The sequence below is a fragment of the Lonchura striata genome, chromosome 35 (assembly GCF_050655825.1).
Source record: "Lonchura striata isolate lonStrDom1 chromosome 35, ASM5065582v1, whole genome shotgun sequence".
Classification (NCBI taxonomy): Eukaryota; Metazoa; Chordata; class Aves; order Passeriformes; family Estrildidae; genus Lonchura; species Lonchura striata.
The window spans coordinates 8,998,734-9,018,839 of NC_140737.1; the positions used below are offsets into that span (position 1 = coordinate 8,998,734).

General features: G+C 53.7%; 2 protein-coding genes across 2 annotated transcripts in view; both read right to left on the bottom strand.

Moving 5' to 3' along the window:
- The window catches only part of LOC144248444 (uncharacterized), a 58,633-nt gene that overhangs the window by 34,104 nt on the left and 4,423 nt on the right, over positions 1 to 20,106 (bottom strand). The gene's annotated exons all lie outside the window — the stretch shown is intronic.
- On the bottom strand, positions 7,735 to 19,208 carry LOC146764355 (uncharacterized). Its single transcript, XM_085565259.1, is given in 11 exon segments — positions 7,735 to 7,849; positions 8,300 to 8,437; positions 8,854 to 9,050; positions 9,468 to 9,567; positions 9,960 to 10,077; positions 10,832 to 10,941; positions 11,954 to 12,002; positions 12,833 to 12,920; positions 13,099 to 13,779; positions 16,126 to 16,210; positions 16,470 to 19,208. Coding segments are annotated over 11 exon segments (1,737 nt in total). The 5' UTR covers positions 16,551 to 19,208; the 3' UTR covers positions 7,735 to 7,759.

Sequence of the window (20,106 nt, forward strand, 5' to 3'; positions counted from 1 at the left end):
TAAGCAGGCAGCCAAGAGAGGAGCTTTAGAAATGCAAATTAAAACTGCTGGGGCAATTTGGGGACAATGTACCTGGCTCTTCTTGCCTGGGGCAGGAATTGGCTGATTCCCTCTGCCCCTCACCCCAAGCTCTGCCTGCTTGCACAGATGGAATTTGCACAGCTGAAGGCAGAGCCCATGCTGAGGATCTCTGACTCTGAAACAGAAATGGCTGAAGCTGCAAAGGGAAACAGCAAATGGAGAATGTTGGGAAAACTTCACTAAAATAAGGGGGGGATCATCCCTCTGCCCACTCCAACATCTGCTGTCACTGTCTGTGCTGTACAGGATGTATCAGAGCACTGGGGGTTTTGCTAGAAGAAGTTCAGGGAAATCAGTTGGAATTCAAGTATTTCATGATGTAATTAGAAAAAAGCGGTCAATTGATGGAGCCCCAGCTTGAGGGAGCACCCAAAAATGGGGAAAAGATGAAGGGCTACCAGAACAAATCCTACAACACCATGGACCAGCCCCTGGGAATGCAAACCAATTCCTATCAGGAGACAGAGAACCCATTTATCATTTCAATGGCATAATTTGATTACAAGCTGTCCTCGGAATAAGAACCAACCAGACAGCCCCAGCTCCTGACCTTCCTGCCGACCAAGCCACTGAAATGAGGAACACATTTCACCAGGGGATGGGATCAGATTATTTGTGAGCAGAAAAAACAGGAGTTTGTGGAAAACTAAATGGCTCAAACTGCTGCTGGTAAAGAGATCACAAAGGAAAAGTGGTAAAAAAGCTAAGAAAAAAAATAGGGAGAGCAGTTTATGTATTGGTCCAAACATGGAAAGGATGGATATAGGACACGGTTTCCTGGCTCCCCGGCACACCAGGGGTTAAAGGAATGCTGCTTCTCCTCTTCTGTGCTGCAGCAACTCTCATCTTTTTACCATGCTCCACACCTTGGCAGTGCAGCTCATCCAGCAGCTGAGCCAGGGCATGCAGGTGGCAGCCAGGCCTCCTGATCCACAAACGGCTACAAAAGGACAGGGAATGAGGGCACCGAGAATAATCCCAAAACCAAAGAGGACCCGGGGTGAATCTGCCTGGAAATAGGGCCAGGCACCTGTAGATAAGGGGAGAAACCATCAGTTCCAATAAATGGTACAAATTGACCCAGAGAGCTGCTCAAAGTCCCGCTACATTCCCGAACTTCGAGGAGTAGAACAAAGACTTAACAGAGCCATGAATATCGGCTGTTCTACAAAAGGAGGGTGCACATTAACGAGGACAGGCTCCAGGCGCATCGGGAAGTCGGAACCTTCCAAGGAACTCAGCCGGTGGGCAAAGGCAGAGGGAGATCGGCCGGGAAAATGAGGATAAAAAGGAGGCTGCGGACTACAGCCACGGCAGAGAGCGCACGGCAAATGCCCCACGGCCTCTGCCCCTGCTCGGCAATAAAGTCACTTTGACAGGACTCCTCGCTCTCCGCCGGGCACACGAACCTCCGGCGACGGGAATTTCCCCGCCCGCTCCCGGCCGCGAGGCAGCCCCTCTGTCCTACCCACAGCAGCCGGGCCGAGCCAGCGCTGCTCCGGCAGCGGCTCCTGCCCGGCCCCGGCGGGAAGGAGACCGCGGGCAGCCGCTCCCGCAGCGCCCTCAGCCCGGGGCCGGCACAGGCCGGACACGGCACCGGCGAGCCGCCGGAGCCCCCTGCCGCCCCCTCCGCCCGCAGCCGGCCCCGAGCCCCCGCAGAGCCCAGCGCGGCTCCCACCTGCGCCGGGGCCGCCTCCGAGCTCCGCCGCCGCCGCCTCACCGCGCTCCGGCCGCTGCCGCCGCTGCCGGGCCCGCACAGCCGCTCGGCCAATGGCGGCGCTGCGCGGCCACGGCCGCCCTCAGCCCGCCGCCGGGGCCGCGCCGCGCCCCGCTCCCACCAATCAGCGCGCCGCAACCGCGACTGACGGCACCGGCGGCCAATGGCAGCGAGCTCGGGGCGGGCTCTGCGCACGGCCCCGCCTCGCCCCGCGCTCTCGGCGCCCCCGGGCTGCGTGAGGGGAAAGCCGGAGATGAGGAACAGCCCCGGCACGGGCCCGGGCCGAGCCGGGATTGAGCTGCCCACACAAACAAACTTCTCCGCGCCTCCCGCCACGGCTTTCCCGGCCCTGCGCCTCCCGTGCCTCCGCCTCTGCGGGAAGCCCAGGAGCCTCACTTCTCCTGCCCCTCGTTGGCGCATCAGTGCTTCGCTTTGATTTCCCCCAAAAAGGGAAACCTGCCCCAAGCCCTGTGGGTGAGTGGGGCAGGGGAGAGATTTCTGTCAGAAAACTCCAAAGACTCGGAGCAGGAGCAGGAGAAGTCGATGCAGAGCCTTAAATGCAGCTTTCCCCACGCCTCCCTGCTCCCAGCTGCACCTCCTCCCCCGGCAGGGCAGGAGACAGGGAATGGGGCCATGCTCAGCTCATCCCCCGGGGCTTCTCCCTCTGCTCAGGGACAGGAGTCGTTCCCTGCTGCACCCTGCGCTCTCTCCCGGCCGAGACTTCTCCAGGAACTTCTCGGAGCGGAGTCCATCCCCTGGGCACAGCCCCCTCCGAGTGCTGCAGCGTGGGTCACTGTGCCACGGGCTCAGTCCTGCCAGGACAGGCTGCTCCAGCGGGGCCCCTCTGCCCGCGGGCTCACAGCCTCCTCTCAGGCATCGCCGAGCTCCAGCCCGGCTCCTCCAGGGGCTGCAGGGGATCTCTGCATCCCCATGGACCTGCAGGGGATCTCCGCAGCCCCATTGTAATATGTGTTATGGAATAATTCGTGTTTATGTAAAATATACATCAAGTCAGTTGTGCCTCTAGAAAAAGAATCTTCAAGTTTTAAATGAGCAGTGGCTGCAGCCGGGGCTGGAGACACCACAGTTGGCAGAGAAAGAAAGACCTAATTTACAAGTGAAAAAAGGTATCTCCGTGCAGACATGGGCTCTTTCCGGGGACAATCCAGGAGACTCCCAACGTTTAACCCCTGATCTGCCGGGGAGCCAGGAAACCGTGTCCCATTCCCATCCTTTACATGTTTGGACCAATACATAAACTGCTCTCCTATTTACTCTTTTATCTTTTTCAGGACTTTCTCCTTCTCTTTGCCAGCATCAGTTTGAGTAATTTAGTTTTCCACAAACTCCTCCTTTTTCTGCTAACAGATAATCTGATCCCATCTCCTGGTGAAATGTTGTGTTCCTCATTTCTGTGGCTTGGTCGGCAGGAAGGTCAGGAGCTGGAGCTGTCTGGTTGGTTCTTATTCCGAGGACAGCTTGTAATCTAATGATGCCATTGAAATGATAAATGGTTTCTCTGTCTCCTGATAGGAATTTGTGAAAAATGCCAATCATTTGGTTTTTAGAATTTTAAAAGTTTAATAATAATAAAATGGTGAAAAAAATAGGAATAGAATTAGAGTGATAAAAATTTAGAGTTAGGACAATTACAAGACAAAAAAAAAAGAAAGAATATCTGAGGTCCAGATGCTCTCAGGCACTTAAGCCAAGAAGAATGTACCTTGTGAATGAAGGAATCACCCCTAAAACAATACACTGTTGCATATTCATATATGCTTCATGGTTATGCATACATCCTATTTGAAACAAAAAACTCTGTCTGTTGTATGTCAACTGTTTCCTTTAATTCCCACGTGGTCTTCGAGTCTGAGCAAGGCGTGAAGAAATCAGCTTCTTCTAATAAGAAAACCACAAATTGCTCTTCTCTGGAGAATTTGCGTGTTCCTTGAAGCGAGTATCTCATTCCTTAAACCCCCCCCCCCCCCCCAACACACACATACATAGTTTCTTTTTTAACTACTAAAGCTTCATTTTATCTACAAAGCTACATTTACCATACTGTTATATGTAGCAGATATAATTGGCACCATTTCTAATATTATACATGTGACATTGAATATTTGTTACATTTGTTAGAACACTCTAACACTCTACACGTTTGTATAAGCATTCCCCCCCACCCTCGCAGGTGAGACCGGGTGTATATTGGAAACTGATTTACAAGTAAGAAGGTGTGGCTCCCCAGGAGATGGGCCATGGCTGGGGAGATACAGGAACCCCCGGTGCTGATCCTTGCCTGAAGGACCCGAGATGGATATCATGGAAATCCTTGGGCAGACACAGGTGAATGCAGCGTTCCCTCCCGTAAATTTCATCAAGGGATTCAACAAACTCCGGACACTGAATTGTTCTCCCTCATCACCAAAAAAGAAAATCTTATTAACATGTGGACTCTGAAGAGAAGACTGACTGCCGAAATCTTGGCCTCAGGCAGAATTTTCCCTATAAAAACTGCTTGTGCCAGGATGGAGGTGTGTGGGCTTAGAGGAAAACCTCTGCTGAGGCTGACCTCTTTGTTGCACACCCAGGGCCGACCCCGGGCTCGGCTCTGTTCTTTCCTTGTGGCTGGCCTAGATAGAATTTGATTGCAAAATAAATATATATTTTTTTAATGTTAATTTGGCTGGACAAATTTTCATTTATAACAGTTGTAACACATAAAAGGAAGAATCCCCATTTATTCCACCATCCCAGCCACAGTACATTACCCCACCAGTTAATTTTTAACACTGTTTTCCCATATTTGGATTGGTGTCTGGGTTGTTTTTTTCTAGGATGACCTCCCCGTTGTCATCTATTTTCAACAGTCTGATATATTAAACTTTCCACAAACACCCCCTTCATTAGCCAATAAACAGTCTCAAGCCAGCCTATTCTGGTACACTGCAGTTTTTCCCCATTTTGCCTGCAGGTACTCAATTTGGGTGGGTCTGTGGCTGTTGACATGGGTGTGTGTACCAAAAAGGAATTTTGGTTTCTTTCCATGTAACACTTTCTGTAGCATTTGTGACACGATCTTGCTGCTATCTCAGAAGGGAAAAGACAACAAATGAGAGACAGAAACAGGAATGACAGAGGTCTGGCTTGGCTTATAACCCCACCTCCCCTGCCTGTGGGGCTGCTGCCCACAGCAGGTACGTGTGATCTTCTCGCTGGTGAGTACAGTGCTCAGTCCAGGCTTGCCCTCTGTTTCCCTTGTCACTCCTTTTTGCTGATTTTTCTAGGCAAGTCCTTTTCAACGCTCCTTTGGTGTGTTTTGGTGTTGCCCATTTTAGATGTGATAGTTCATTCCTCAGGTTTCTTCACAAGTCCTCTGCCTCTGTTTCCCACTTTCTCTAACAACCTGAATACCATCTTCTTTCAACTACTCAAAAAGTCCTTTCTCTCACAATACCATTCAACACAATCCACCTGCCTCCAAGGAGATAAAGTAAAGCTCAAAATAAACAATCTACATTATATATACTTCCATTCATCTACATTTACTCACTTTTATTTTTCACTCACTCTCACATACAAGGTACCTTTTACTTTCAAACAGTCTACATTACATATCTACACCCTGAGTGCTCATGGAATGTTAATCCTTCAACCCAGCAGGTTTAATCCTGGATGTCTCCCGACCCAGCAGAATTTTAGGTGTTACTGTTTTCCAACCCCAGATCCCCTTGGACATTTTTAACCTTCAGTCCAGCTGTGTTGTCCAACCCCAGATCCCCTTGGGCATAACCTCAATCTGCAACCCTGAGTGCTCTTGGAATGCAAATCCCCCAACCCTCTGGAAGGAGCCCCCAGAAAACAAACTGTGAGATGACTATGCTCCTGCACGGTGGGGGTGTAGGGAGGCAGAGATCTCTGAAGCTTGCTCTTGGGGAGAGAGGTTTATTGGAGATCCAGGAATGCCCGAGCCTCGTGCTCTCAGGCGTAGCATGTGGCCGGGCTTAGGAGGACGGGGAGGGGAGAGAGAAACCGAGGGTTTAAGAGAGGGGAAGCCCCAGGGGGGGAGGAAGTCCAAGAGAGGAGGAGAGGGCCGAGAGGCCGCATGGCCCCTCGGAGCCCCCTTATCAGGAGCTCCCAGGTGGGCCGGGACAAGGCATGGGCCAATGGGGTTACAGACGCTGATGTTTTGGGGGCAGGTACAGAGGTGTGGGATGAGCCACAATCTTTTGGGGGGTGGGATGGAACAGTCCATTTCACTCCAGGATTCATCCAAGGGCAGAAGTGACATTCGGCTAGCTACGAGAACAATCATATCTATCTATCCTCTGCAACAACAAACCCCCACAGCTCCTCCCCACCCACCTGATTCAGGAAGAATTTTCTCTGAGAGAAGTGGAAAAGAACCTGTTTATTTAACTAACAAAACACTCCCCAGCACTAAAAAAAATAACAACACCAGATGACAACAAAACTCTTTCACCACTCTGAAGAGATGACAAATCCAGAAAGTCTCTCCTGGGGGTGGTCGCCCGGGTCTGGGCGCTGGGGATTGCTCTGGGCACTGGGGATGGCTGCTGCAGATCACAGAGCGCAGGCTCCCGGTGCTCCTCGGGGTTCCCAGGTCCCAGTCCAGAGCAGGTTGGATGGTATTCAGAAGAAGGAAAGGGAAAGAAACAACCCAGGGAAAAAATTGGACTGCCTAGTTAAACTAACTAACAGGAAAAAGCAAAGGCAAGAGCGGAAGCAAGAGCAAGCAAACAAAGCCAGCAAAAGCAAGCCAAGCCAGCCCACACAAGCCTCTTGTGGAGAACAGACCATGGGGGGAGGTGAGCCAGCTGATAACAAGACAAAAAAAACCTTCACTTTCAGAGTCAGTTCTGAGAGCACAGAACAGAATATCAAACATGAACAGAACCCACGATTGGGGATACAAACACCAGAACCTCACCCTGGGACACCTGGGTTTCCACATCAGCAGGAGACAGTTCCTGACAGTCGAAGGGTCAGCGGCAGGGTCCTCAGCACACCCGTTCCTTAAATGTTATCTGGCCATGCAGACGGTTTTAGCTACTTCCACAAGTACTTTAAATCAACATTGGCTGTTTCACAAATACCTCTGAGTTATTACTGTCAGTTAGTTACAAAAATAAAAGCGTTAGTTATTATTTCACAACTACAGCTACTTCTGCAAAAGTTAACATTCTAATGCATGACACATGGCATCCAGTTCAATATTTTGCAATAGCCAAAACTAGTATGTATGTTTTTCACACTGTGCACAAACTAAACTATCAGCCATGAATGAAGTTCTGAGGATATGAGCTACACAGGGGCCAGGGTATTGGCAACAAAAAGCTGACAAATTATATTACAGCAAAAGCAGTTAAAAGTGATTACAAACTGCACTGTATCAAAATCGTTGTGATTAAGAATAAGTTGCAGAAGTCAAGACATAAGAGCAAAAGCCACCATCTACATAGTTCTCTATAACAAACCCAGGGCAGGTGTTTCCCTTGCAGGGAGCACTGGGGCCTTCCCCGGGCCCCTTCTGCCCTCTGGCAGAGCCGGTGGCATTTTCCAGCACACGCAGTTTGTAACCAAGAGTCGGGTGCAGCCCAGAAGGCTCCGAGCGCCTCCTCCCAGGCTGACTCTGCAGATCCGAGGCTGCTCTGGGCTCTGCCAGGGCTCTGCTGGGGCTCAGCTCTGGGCCAGGCTGGGCCCGCTCTCCCCTCACATTGCTCCGGGCAGCCGAGTCACAGAGGGAGGAGGAAGGGACACCTCAAGGGAGTTGAGGCTTAAGAGAGTTTTTATTCAAAAAACTGCCATACCAAACAGGCTGTCATAAGAGCTGTAACAAACAGGCTGTCCTAACTACCATAACCAACTAGCACTGCTAACTACCATCACTAACTAGTTTTCCTCACTAACTACTGTAACTAACAGCTGTCCTCCAGTGCTTCATCTCCTCCGCTGCTCCCTCAGTTGCTTTGCTGCGGTGATCAGAGGGGTCAGGCTGGAGAGAGGCTTGGCTGATGATAAAAATGGGTGCTGCCCAAAGGATAAAAAAGAAAGAAATGAACTGTTACTTTCCAGAGTCAACTTCCTCACAGGCTCTGTTGCAACAGGACAAAGGGAAATGGTCAGAAACTCAGGAGAGGGAAGCAGGCTCAGGTTAGATCGAAGGCAGAATATTTTTGCCAGGAGAGTGGGGAAACACTGACAGAAGGTGCCCAAGGGATGTGGGAGGTGCCTCCTCCCTGGGAACATCCAAGCTCAGGCCAGGCAGGGCTCTGAGCACTGGACCTGCCTGAAGATGGCCCTGCTCCTTGTGGGGCACCAGGGGCAGATGCCCTTGAAAGGACCCTTCCAAGCCAAACCCGGCGAGGATTCTTGCTTGCTTTGCGTGTGGAACGCAGCGAGGCTGGAGACTATCGGAGGGGCCCCAGCAGAAAACCCCTCCCTGGCGCTGCTGCTTCCCCTCAGCCGCTCGGCATTCACCTGCAGCAGCTCCTGGGCAGACCAGCGCTGCTCCTCGTCCGGCTCCAGGCTGCACTCGAGGAAGTCCCGCAGCAGAGCCGACAGGCGCCGGGGCTCCTGCAGCTGCGGGGTCCCGTTGTGCCGGATCAGAGCGCGAGCCTGCAGGAAAAGCAAACTCAGCGCTCTGCCAGCTTCCTTCCCACCCACAGGTGCTCACAGCGACCCCGGGTTCTCAGCCCCAGCTCCAGGGGCACTTTCCTCCCTGGCAGAGATGCTGCTCACAGCTCATTTTCCTATGCCAACAAAAAACCCAAACCCTGGTGCTGCCACAGCCATTGGAAAGAGCTGATGCACTTGATTCACATTTTCAGGTCATCCTCAGAGCCAGAAGAGCTGCAACAGCATAAATCCCAAAGCAAATTGTTGCTGGAGACTGCAGAACATTTGTCTGTGTTGAGGCCCGAGTGCTCTGGGAATTCCCTTCCCCAGGTGCAGAAACCTCCAGCTGCTGCTCCCAGTGCAGGGTCACCCTGTGCTCACAGGGCTCTGCAGCCCCTGGAGAATTTGCCTCTTACCATGGCCCTCGTTTCCTTGAAGTAAGGAGGTTCTCCTTCCACCATCTCGATGGTCACAATGCCAAAGGACCAGATGTCCACCTTGGGGCCATAAGGAGAACTGGTCACAACTTCTGGGGCCATCCAGTGAGCAGTGCCCACCATGGAGCTGCGCCGGTCCTGCTCAGAGCTGAGCTGAGCACAGAGGCCAAAATCAGCTGAGGACAGAAACAAACACTGTCAAAGGCAGCTGGAATGAGGAAACTGAGCACCAAGACTCCCCACTCTCAGTCTGAGAATGCAGTAGTGAAGTGAGCTGGAAAAGTGCTCAGGGCTGTAGCTAAGGGAAGGTGGAACTGGACCCTTAAAGAAACCCTCAGCTTTCGTGCAGTGGCTTTTACTGATTCCCTTGAAGCTTTAGATTCCAACTCCTGCCCCTCTGGCAGGGCCATACCCAGAGCAAAGCCACCCCTGGCACCCTGCTGCTCTCCGGAGCTCTCTGCAGGGGCAGCCGCTCTCAGCTGGCAGCAGGGGCCGGGCAGTGCCCCCAGCAGCCCTTGTGGGGCTCTGGCCGGCACTGGGAAGCAGCCCCACAGCCGCACCCGGGAGCGCCGTGCCTGGCCAGGAACACCCACCCAGCTTGACAGAGCCGGCCATGCCCAGGAGGATGTTGGAGCTCTTCAGATCTCTGTGGATCACCCGGTTCGCATGGAGGAAATCCAGGCCCTGCAGGCACTGAGAGAGAACAAGAAACACCAGGACAAAAACCAGTGGCCGGAATCTATCACACAAGAAAGGACAGTTCCGAATTCTGCCAGCAGCAGCTTTGCTGTGACAGGCCAGGACTGCAGAGCAGACAGGCTCCAGGCAAACGGTTCAGGGCAAAGCTGAGAACAGCACATCAAATCCAGAACAGACAGAGAGTGCCACAACAGCAGGAAAGAGAGCAAGAACAGAGCAGAAGTGCAGCGATGCTGGCAGGCCGTTCACTGCAGAGGCTCTTTCTTCTCCAGCTCATAAAAACAACAGAGAAACAGAGCCCTGAGCATGGAGCCACTCCTGTTCTCACGCCTGTGTGGAAGGACCATCGTGCCCAAGCCGTGGCAGCCACAGGCAGGATCCCTCACCTCCCGACTGACAGCTGCCATCTCTCCTTCAGCCATGCGTGTCTGTCTGACAACGTCCTGCAAAGTTCCTCCATCCATGTATTCCATCACCAGCCAGAGATCTCCGTCAACAAGGAAGCTGGAAGAGAAAAGCAGTGACATGGAGACAAATGTGTAATGTTCAATTCCCCCATGGAAAAGCCTGGAGTGTAGTTTTGTTTCCAGGTCACTTGTCCATGAGGACAGAATCAGATGGAGAGACATTCCTGCCAGGCTGCAGAGTCCTTGGAATCTGCACAGTCTAAAGGAGGAGACCCCTGTGAGAAAGGAGAGGCCTTAGATGGCAAGCAGGTGAAAAATGCAGTTTAGCAACAGCCCAGATCAGTGTGGAACCACAACACTGGCCTCCAGCTGGTTCAGCTTCTGAGCTTATCAGTTCCACCATTCCCTGCAGAACAAGGCAACACAACCCCCAGGGTTATCCAGGGGAGGAGGCTGTGCAGCACTTGGGACAAAAGCAATCAGAAAACCTTTCAGAAAGTCCCTTCAGAAACAGGCAAGGCCAGTGCAAAATGGGCAAATGAGGCATTTGTGCAAACAAGGCCCTGGTTTTCCTGGCATCTGCAGCAATGCAAAAGGGCTGGGAAGAAGAAACCAAGGGAAATAATTTCTGCTGTGGTTTATCAGCACTTGTTGTAAGACACAGAAAACGGGGTCAACTTGAAGGAAAAACCAAACCAAAGCAACCAAAGCACACGGAGGGAGCGAACTGCCAGGCTGCTGTTTTGGGAAGATACGGCTGGGTCAGGCATTTTCAAAACAGGCTACAGACTACGGGTGCCAGGAAAGGTTAAGGCAGGGCCCGTGCACGGGGTGAGGCCTGGAGCACTCACCTGTCCAAAGAGTTGACAATGTTGGGGTTCTTCTTGTCCTTCAGGAGCAGGAGCTCATTCACAGCGCGTTCCCTGTTCTGCCCTCTGAGACTCATTTTCTTTATGGCCACCTGAGGGGACATTGCAGACCTTTAACTGGAGGAGTCTGTGGCAGGAGGCCACAGCAAACACGGGGCGAGGCTTTTTGGAGCGACGGAGCCGGGCTGTGCCAAACTGCCCTGGGATGGGCACCAGAGCTCAGCAAGGGCCACTCCCACAGTCCATTGCTCTGCTTGCTGGGGCTGCTTACAGGACACACGGCCAGAGACATTTGGCCTTGCAAGCTCTGCAGAAATGGCCCCTCAGCTGTCAGCCTCCCAGCTCTAACCACATTCTCTGCACCTACAGTCTTCTCAAATGGCCTCAACACTCTCATTATTATTCAAACACATTTTGCAAGCGGGAGGTAATTCTGGTTCTGTGAAAACAGAGCAAAACAGCCAGGAACCCTTTAGCAATTCCATGGGATTTGGTCATGATTTCAGATGCAGCTGCTCTGTTTGGGATTGCACAACAAAGCAAACACACACATCCATTGCTCAGGTGATCCCTGCCACAGGCTCTCACTGACCCCAGACCCAAAAACAACTGCAGGGTTTAGGAGAGAGCTTTGCTCTGGACATCCATCTTCTCATTTCTCTCCTTTTCTCTCTGTGGACAGCTGAAGTGGAATTAAATCCCCAAATTGAGCCCAAGCAGGATCTCACCCTAATTAGGCCTTGAGGTACCCTTTGAAGATGAAAGGCAGGATGGAAAAACTGCTAAATAGTGTTCCTGTCTGCGGCTGGGGTGAAGATAAATTGGGCCTCAGTCTCCAGCCCTGATGTGTTCACACTTTTAGATATGAAGAGGAAGCCAGCGTGTCCTGCTCTGACAGACACCGCTGCCCTCCTTGCATCCCTTTGGGCACTCCAGAAGGACCAAGTGTGTCCCAGCTGTGCTCTGCAGGCTGACACTGCTCTGCCTTCAGAGGAGCAGCCTGTGCAGGAAAGCTCTGCTGGCCCCCAGAGCTGCAGCCGCAGCTCCCAGCAGAGGGGAGAGCCCTGGAGAGCTGCCAGACGTGCTGGGCGTGTTGGCACTGACCTCTCCTCCAGTGGCCCTGTCGAGTCCTTTGGAAACGGTTCCGAAAGCCCTGGAGACAAAACAGCAGAGAAGAAAGAAGCAGTGCTTGAGGCCCTGGGAGTGAAAGCTAACCCAGACAGGAGATCTCTGCTGCCTGCAGCGCTCACAAACACCTGGGTGCATCGACCCTTGCAACAACAGCGCAGCAGCCACCAGCCCTCTGCCATGCCAGGTGTGCAAGAGAAAACTGAGACCCAACACGAAGGAATTGGGCTGGAGCAAATCCCAAATGTCCATGCTGAATTGCTTTAGTTCAAAACCTGAGGTGAGCAATGGGTGTCTAAAGAACTGGAAAAGAATGCATTTCATCCTTTTCCATTTCCTGCCTAAGACCTGCAGGATCCACAAGGGCCCTGCCATCAGGCAGGTGATGCATTTTCCCCCAGAGTGCATCAGCTCTGTGTCTGTTCCTGAATGTATGGGCTTTACGAGCTGTGCTAGAATAGAGCACTCATTAGTTCATCTCTGGTTCCTGTTTCTAAACCTTTAGGTTGTTAATTCTGACCGGAAGATATTTTATGAAGTAAAATATTTGAAAGAAATCTCCTTGAGAGATGTTGTCTGACAGTCTCCAGATGGTGAGTGGCTCTTTTAGGCAATCCAGTTCCAGACACAGAAGATCTCCCAGGTCCTGCTCCTTGCTGCAGGCAGGACACTGCCAGCCTCAGGGGCCTGTGACGGCTCCTTCTGACCACAGTTCTCAATTCTGATCAGGACTGAGAGACAGCAGGATGGCATCCCAGTGTCTGAAGGTGTTTGGAGCTCTCCTGACTTCTCCCTTGATCCTGCACCAGCACAGCCCCTGGGCTGCTTGTGCAGAAGTAGCTGCCGTGCACTTACCCTTGGCCAATCTGCTCCACTTCCAGGTATTTCTCGGCAGGATCCTCCACGCTCACGATGTTCCCTGAAAGAAACCACGTGGAAGAGGCTCCCTCCCAGAGCGAGACCCCGCCAGAGCAGAGCCAGAATGCAGCCCCACTCCCTGGGGCCGTGAGCCCCTTGGTCTCAGCTGGGGAAGGACAATAAATGCCCCTGTGACATTCAGCTGCAGAGCAACGCTGGCTGCAGCTGATGCCGAGACACACACACAGCCCCCTGCTCTGAACACAGGAACAGAGCAGACGTACTCAGCTGCACCAGGCACCACTCCCCTCTCCCCTCTGGCTGCAGGGCTGTGCTGCTGTCAGAACCTTCAGCCCAGGATCCCACAGCGGAGGGAGGTTCCGTGTCCTCTTCCCAAGCACAGGGAGGATCAGTGTCCTCTTCCCAACCACAGGGAGGTTCTGGATCCTCTTCCCAAGCACAGGGAGGTTCTCCATCCTCTTCCCAAAACGCTGCAGGTTCGCCATCATCTTTCCAAGCCAGGGGATGTTCACTGTCCTCTTCCCATGCTGGGAGAAGTTCACCCTCCTCTTCCCAAGGCACAGGATGTCCTCTGTCCTCATCCCACAGCGGGAGATGTCCTCTGTCCTCATCCCACACCATGGGGGCTTGGCCATCCTCGTCCCGCACCAGGGGACATCCACCGCCCTCGTCCCACGCCGGGAGATGTCCACTGTCTTTGTCCCACGCCGCGGGAGCCTCGCCGCTGTATTCCCACAGCGCGGGATGTTCGCCCTCGTCTCCCAGAGCAGCGGGAAGTTCACTGTCATCTCCCGGCACCGAGGGAAGTTCACCAGCGTCCCCCAGAACAGCGGGGAGCTCACCGCTGTCTTCCTCCTCTTTGGCCTCCTCTTTGGGAGCAGAGGGAGCCAGAGGAGGGGCTGGTGCTGCTTTTGTGCCCTGTGGACAAATGGCAGCGTGAGGGACAGGAAGTTCTATCTCAGTGACCACCTTATTTACCCTCAGCTGCACATCCAGCTGCACTAAGCAGAAATTGGGTTTGGAGCCCTTCAAACTAACAATGGGCTAAAGTCAACATTGCCACTTATTGTTGGGAATTCCATATTCCACCGTGGCTAAAGCCAGCAAGCAATCCTCTGCCTGCAAAACCAGACCTGCAGCCCTTCAAAAGCTCTGCAGCAGAAAAGGAGAAATCTGCTGGGGATCCCTTTGCTGCTGCTGCTGCTGCTGCAAAGACTCTGACAGGAACTTTCCTTCAGCCTCCCAGGCTGGCACTCGGCTGCCACACGCCGAGCTCACAGCTTGCTGCACAATTCCAAACACCAAAGGTTCCTTTCCCACTCACCGGAGGAGGAGCTGCTCGGAATCCACACATGAGGTGCCCTGCAACGGGAGAGGGAACATGAACCAGATGCTGTCAGGGAAAAACTGCCTGTGGTGGGAAATGCCACGGAGCAGGGCAACCCCGAGAGAGCATTTTGCTTTCCCAGCGTCCCTCCAGGAGCCACAGTCCCTTCCCACAGCAAGAGAACAGCACAAAATGCTGGGCTGGGTCAGTTCTTGGCTGGGCAGGGAGTTCCCGGCTCTGCTGCCACAGACTCCCCGCTGGAGGGAACAGAACCCCCCAGGGCTCATTGCAAATGCTGTGCACGCCCCGCTGGCTGCAGACACCCCCTTTTTCAGCTGCAGCTGCTGGCAGGAGCTCTCCCAAAGCAATGGTGCCTTCATGGCCATTTGGTTACAAAGTCAGCTCGGGTCCAGAGGAAGAACAGAAAGCACACAGCAAGCCCAAAGCCACAGCACCGAGAGAAAACCTCGACTTACGTGCCAAGTGGGTTAAAAAATATCCCGAATAAGCCACAGAGTACAGCGTGCAAACTGCAGCAGCCACGTGCTGGATCATTTTGGCTGCGCTGCACACGTCTGCAGACTGCAGCCCTGCAAGCACACAAGGACACCCGTCAGGGCTGGGCTGGTGCTGAGAATGCCTCGGGCAGGAGGATCCTGCGGCAAGGAGCAGTGCCCAGAGCCACTGGGGACACTGAGGCCTCCGTGTCCCACAGCCACGGGAGCACCTCGGGGACGTGGCAGTGCTCCTGTGACATCACAGCAGCAGCTCACGCAGAAACCGCCCGGAAGGTTCTCCTGGGTCACAAAGGAGCACAAAGAACCCTCCCAGGGCACAGCCTATTGCCCAAAGGCTCCAGGAGGAGCTCTGAAAATGCAGCAAACAGGGACACCCCATAGCCCAGCCTGAACACTGAGGAGGAACAAGGACGGGAGCACAGCAGAGGAAACAGGACCTTTAGTCACTGCTACTTCTGACTGAAGCCAGCAAGCCGTGTTCCCGCTGGGATCTTTGTTCTCGCTCTAAAAACAAGCAAGGTGCTCCACTCTAAATATACAGAAGGCAGGAGCTGGGCAGGAGGTGGGATTAGGAAGGAGGAGGAGGAGGGAGAGAGGAAAAGGAGGAGGAAGAGGAGGATCAGGAGCAGGAAAAGGAGGAGAAACAGGAGGTTCCAGTGCCCCCTGAGGCCGCAGCACCCTTGGCCCCGGGACCATCTCCCCCAGCTCATCCTGCAGGTGAGAGGGGAGGGGGAGCTCGTCCCAAATATATCGGGGGTCCCTGAGAGGGTTTTTTATTGGGGTGTGTTGGGAGCTTGCAGATTGTGGAATTGAGCCCCAGATGTCGTCTGGGAGGCCCAAATATACCCTGGGAGGTTTTTTTCTCTGTGTGTGTGTAGGTTTGGATCTTGCAGGACCCCAAAGCTGAGCCCCTTGGGGGATCTTTGGGAGTCCATGTGGCCATTGCCCAGTGTCACCAGGGGGAGGACATTGTCCTGGGGACCCCCGGGGGAGCAGAGGAGGGGAACCCCTGGGACCCCCGGAGTGGGGAGAGCAGAGAGGGGCGATCCTGGAGCTGGGGGACCCCCGGCTGACTGGAAAGGGGGGGAGCCTGGAGAGGAGGAACCCCTGGGACACCTGGGATCTCAGAGTAGAGCATCAGGGGAGAAGGGACCCCATGGAGCCCCAACAGCCCCTGGATCATCCCTAAGCAGGACACCTGAGAAGGGGGAACCCCTGGAGCCATTGGACCCCCATCATCCCAAGGAAAGGAAACCTCTGGAACCCCAAAAGTGGAGAGATCAGAGATAGGGAACTCCCGGGAGAGTTGTTTTGGGCTAAACCTTGATACTGTGGAGATTTTCATGGACACAAGAGCCCTGCTGAGTTCTAGGGATGGACTTGGGCAGGAGGAACCTCCAGTCCAAGGTGCTCTCCTCTTGTTTTTCCCCCAAACCAGGATTTGTCATTCCCTGCGCGTGGCTAGATGGAGGAGGAGGAAAAGCCCCGGAGATGCTGCAGGAGGAGGAGCTGCAAACCCAGCCCAGGGAGCTGTGGGGAGGAAAGAGCCCCCCTGAGCCAGGAAGGCGGGCGGAGATCCAGGCGGAGCTCGGAGCTGGTGGGGAAGCCTCATGGCAGGGAGAAGCCCCACAAGTGCTTGGAATGTGGGAAGGGTTTCAGCCAGAGCTGCACCCTGACCCAGCACGACAGGATCCACACTGGGGAACGGCCCTATGAGTGCTTGGAATGTCAGAAGAGCTTCAGGTGGAATTCAGAGATCGTCACTCACCAGCACTTCCACACCAGGGAGGCCCTGCGGGTGTCCTGAGTGGGGGCAGAGCTTCGTGCGCTGCTCCAGCTCCATCCCCATGGGAGGATCCGGGCTGGATGATCCCCAGTTGTTGCAGCCTGAGCTGCTACAAGGAGAGTCCACGGTAAAGAAGCAGAAAAGGCCTTTGCATGGTATCCACAGATGTCTGAATCAGCCATGCCGTGAGATGTTCAGGGTTTTCCCCAGCACGCCCATCCCCCTGCTCCAACTCTCAGCTCTCCCTGTCCCGAGGAGTCGGGGTGGGGGTGACCCTGGTCCCTGGGCAGTACAAAGATGAGGCCCAGTCAGGGAACAGGGAGGGAGTGGCCCAGGGACACAGGAACAGACACAGGAACAGGGAAAGGAGCAAACGGAGTCCAACAGCCCCTTGAGGGAAGCCTCCTGCGTCTCCCCAAACCAGGGAAATGCCCCCCAGGATCCCCACAATTCCCCTTTTTATATTATTAAGAAAGCTTCTCTGGAGGATCAACTGAATCAACACAAAATGACAAAAACAATCAAAAGCACTCATACAATTTTCAAAATGCAAACAATTCTGAGTCTCTAATGTCCAAATAGATTTTCTTAGAGCTGGCAGGAGGGATGTGGGGTTTTCTTAGTCCAGTTTATCAGGAGATGGAGTCAGGAGCCTTCAGTAGGGACTGGTTCTCTGGCCCCTGTGGCAGTGCTTCTGGCTGTGACAGACTTTGTACGAGGTAATGTAGGTGGTGGTGTGCCTGTTGGAAACTCCAAATAGAAATCATTACTTTTTAAGAAAAAGATGGTTACTTTAGGAAAACTGTCCTTTCTTCCCCTCCAATTACACTCACTTGGGTATTATGAAGGAACTCTGGGGAAAGGGACTAGTGGAGGGAGGCCATGGAAAGGGGGAAAAGGAGGTAGGAATTTGTGGGAACATAAAAAAGGGGTAATAGGACAACGGAAAGGAAACGGGGAAAGTGGGAGGGGGGCAGGGAGGCCACAGGAATTGGGGAAGGGTAGTAGAAGAAGTGGGACTTATCGGACTGGAAAGTTGTTTTGATATGGAGGTGGAGTCTTGGATGGAGGGCGGCTTGTTGGTGTTCTGTGCTCTTTCAGCTTTTGGGCTGTTGCTGGGATTTGGTTGTTGGTTTTGGGTTTTATTTCCCCGGTAGGAGTGTGGAGGACTTCCATGACATGGGTAATATTTTGCAGGTTTGCAGTTTGGTGCATGTTTGCCACCTTGCACTGGAACTCCACCAGGTCCTGTCACATCGGCTGCTTGGGGGCCTTTTCTTCCTTGTATTATATTAAATTCCACAATTTCTCCATCTCCTAGACTGTGGAGTTATTTCCTGGGGTTATTCTTTTTTATAGCAGTCTGATGAACAAGCACATCTTGTTTGTTATCATTCAGGGTTATTAAACCGTATCTGTTTTTGACATTGAACCATTTCCTGTCCCCAGAACGTTCAAGGCAAGGACTTTTTTACCCTGGCCAGCGGGTTTGCGTGTGTGTTGGTGATGCTGGACGTGGCGCCGGTGCTGGGGCGCTGCCGTGCGGGGCTCGTCCCGCTCCCGGCGCTGGCGGCCGCGCCGAGGCTCGGCCCCTTCTCCTTCCCGGGCTCTGTCCCGGCCGGTGCCCGCGGACGCTGCGGGCGCAGGAGCTCCGGAGCAGCAGCGGGGCGGGGGCGGCAGTTTCGCCCCAGGACTGCGGTTCTGAGCCGCCCCCGGCGGGGCTGCCCGCCCGCCGGCCTCGCCCGCCCGCCCTCGGCCCCGGGGCCGCGGCTGCCGCTCGTTGTCTCCGTGCGGGACCGCGCCGCGCTCCCCGCCCGTTTCCCGGACGCTGCGAGGGCTGATCATTTCTAGGTGTTCTGGAGAGGGCAGCGAGGTGAGTTAAAGTGCACAGGAGGCCAGTGAGGGCAGTTTGCTTGGAAATGGCCGAACTGGCCACAGTTCAAGCACCTCACGTTGTTAATGGGCACCACTGCCTCCCCCACCCCTTTGCTCACGGCCAGGGCTAAAGCAGTTTCTGAAGAAGAGGCCTTAGTGCAGGTGTCGACCATCTGTGGGATGGTTGGCTCTGGATCTTGGGGAAGAGCTCCGAGAAGCTTTTTGGTTTCCGGGTTGGCGTTAGACATTGCCATTTTTCCCAGGAGTTCATCCCTGACCTCTACATTATCAATTTGGCGATCGATGGCCTCTGGGAGGTGGTCAACAAACTTAACAAATGTCTCTTCAACCCCCTGATGGATTGAAGAAAAGTTTTGGACAAGGGTGGTTCCACCAGGGATTTTTAAAGGAGCAGTCTTTGCAGCAGATTTGATGTCATCTAAGACATTGTTGGGCAGCATGACCTGATCCTCTGGTCTGCTAAATTCCCCCTCTCCTGCCAAAGTCTCAGGGCCTTCCTGGCCTTCACCTAAAACTTCACTCAAGTCATACTTGGATAGGATTGGCTTTAAAAGTTTTTTCCACTGCAATAGTGCAGTGGTAATGTAATGGAAGGCATGGGGAATTAAGGTATGTCCTGTGAAAGTTTAGTCCAATACATTTTTAAAATATGGAGAATTGCGGCCATAGTCTCTGGCCGCTTTTCTCAACTCCTTCCCCTCAGTGTGAGGAATCCGCTCCCATCGTGGCTCCTTTCCCCGTTTAATGACGACAGGCGCCGCAAGGCAATCGAGATCTCTCACCAAGTCCAGGTCCCCATCCTGCAGGGCTCCTCCCTGATCCGTGTCCAGCCTCCTCCCGGCCTGTTGTTATTGCCGGGGTGCCGCCATCCTCATCCTCTTCGGAAGGTGGGTCGGGGCGGGCTGGAGCGCGCAGCCTCCGGCGGAGCGATGGGGCCCGGTGACTCGGGGCCTGCAGGCCAGCATGGCGGGCTTCCAGCCAGGCCCGCGTTCGGTTCCGCGGCGTGGGAACCGGGATGGGCTGGAGAAGGAGGGAACCACCCTCAAGGGCCCACTCGGGGATGTGGGCAGGGGACAGAAGGGGCTGGTCCCGACGGTGACACCATCGACGCAGCTGCCAGCGCAGAGGAGGGACCCGAGGCGGGGCTGTACAACTGACATTCCGGGAGCTGGGGACCAAACTGGGGACAGGGCAGTCGGGGACAAGGGAGCGGGGAAGGCTCGGGCTGGAGTGGCCAGGGCCAGCCCGAGAGAGGGACTGAGTGGGGCTGGAGGCAGCAGGGAGTAGGTGACAGCCCTGTGCCCGTGGGCAGGGTCTGGCTCCCATCCCACCCATAGGGGAAGCAGGGTTAGGATCAGGGAGGGAGTAACACGGGGAACAAGAACCAGGGACCCAACTTTCTCACTTAGGCTTTACTAATTTAAAAATCAAATTGAAAATAGGATTAAACTTGCCCACTTTATAATTTCCACCCACTTGTATATCATAAATGCATCACCCAACTTTCCCCAGAATGAAAGTGACAAAACATCTTCCTGGGAAGCCTCAGGAAAGTGCTCAAACAAAAACTGAACAAAAGTTTTAAGATCCCTCTTTATAAATGAAACATTCCCTAGTACTAAGGTTGCTTTAATCTGAATATAAATCTCTCGTTGAGCTGGGGATAAATGATTGTCCATGTTCCCCAAACAACCCAAAATTCCCCCCCACGAGGCAAAAGGAT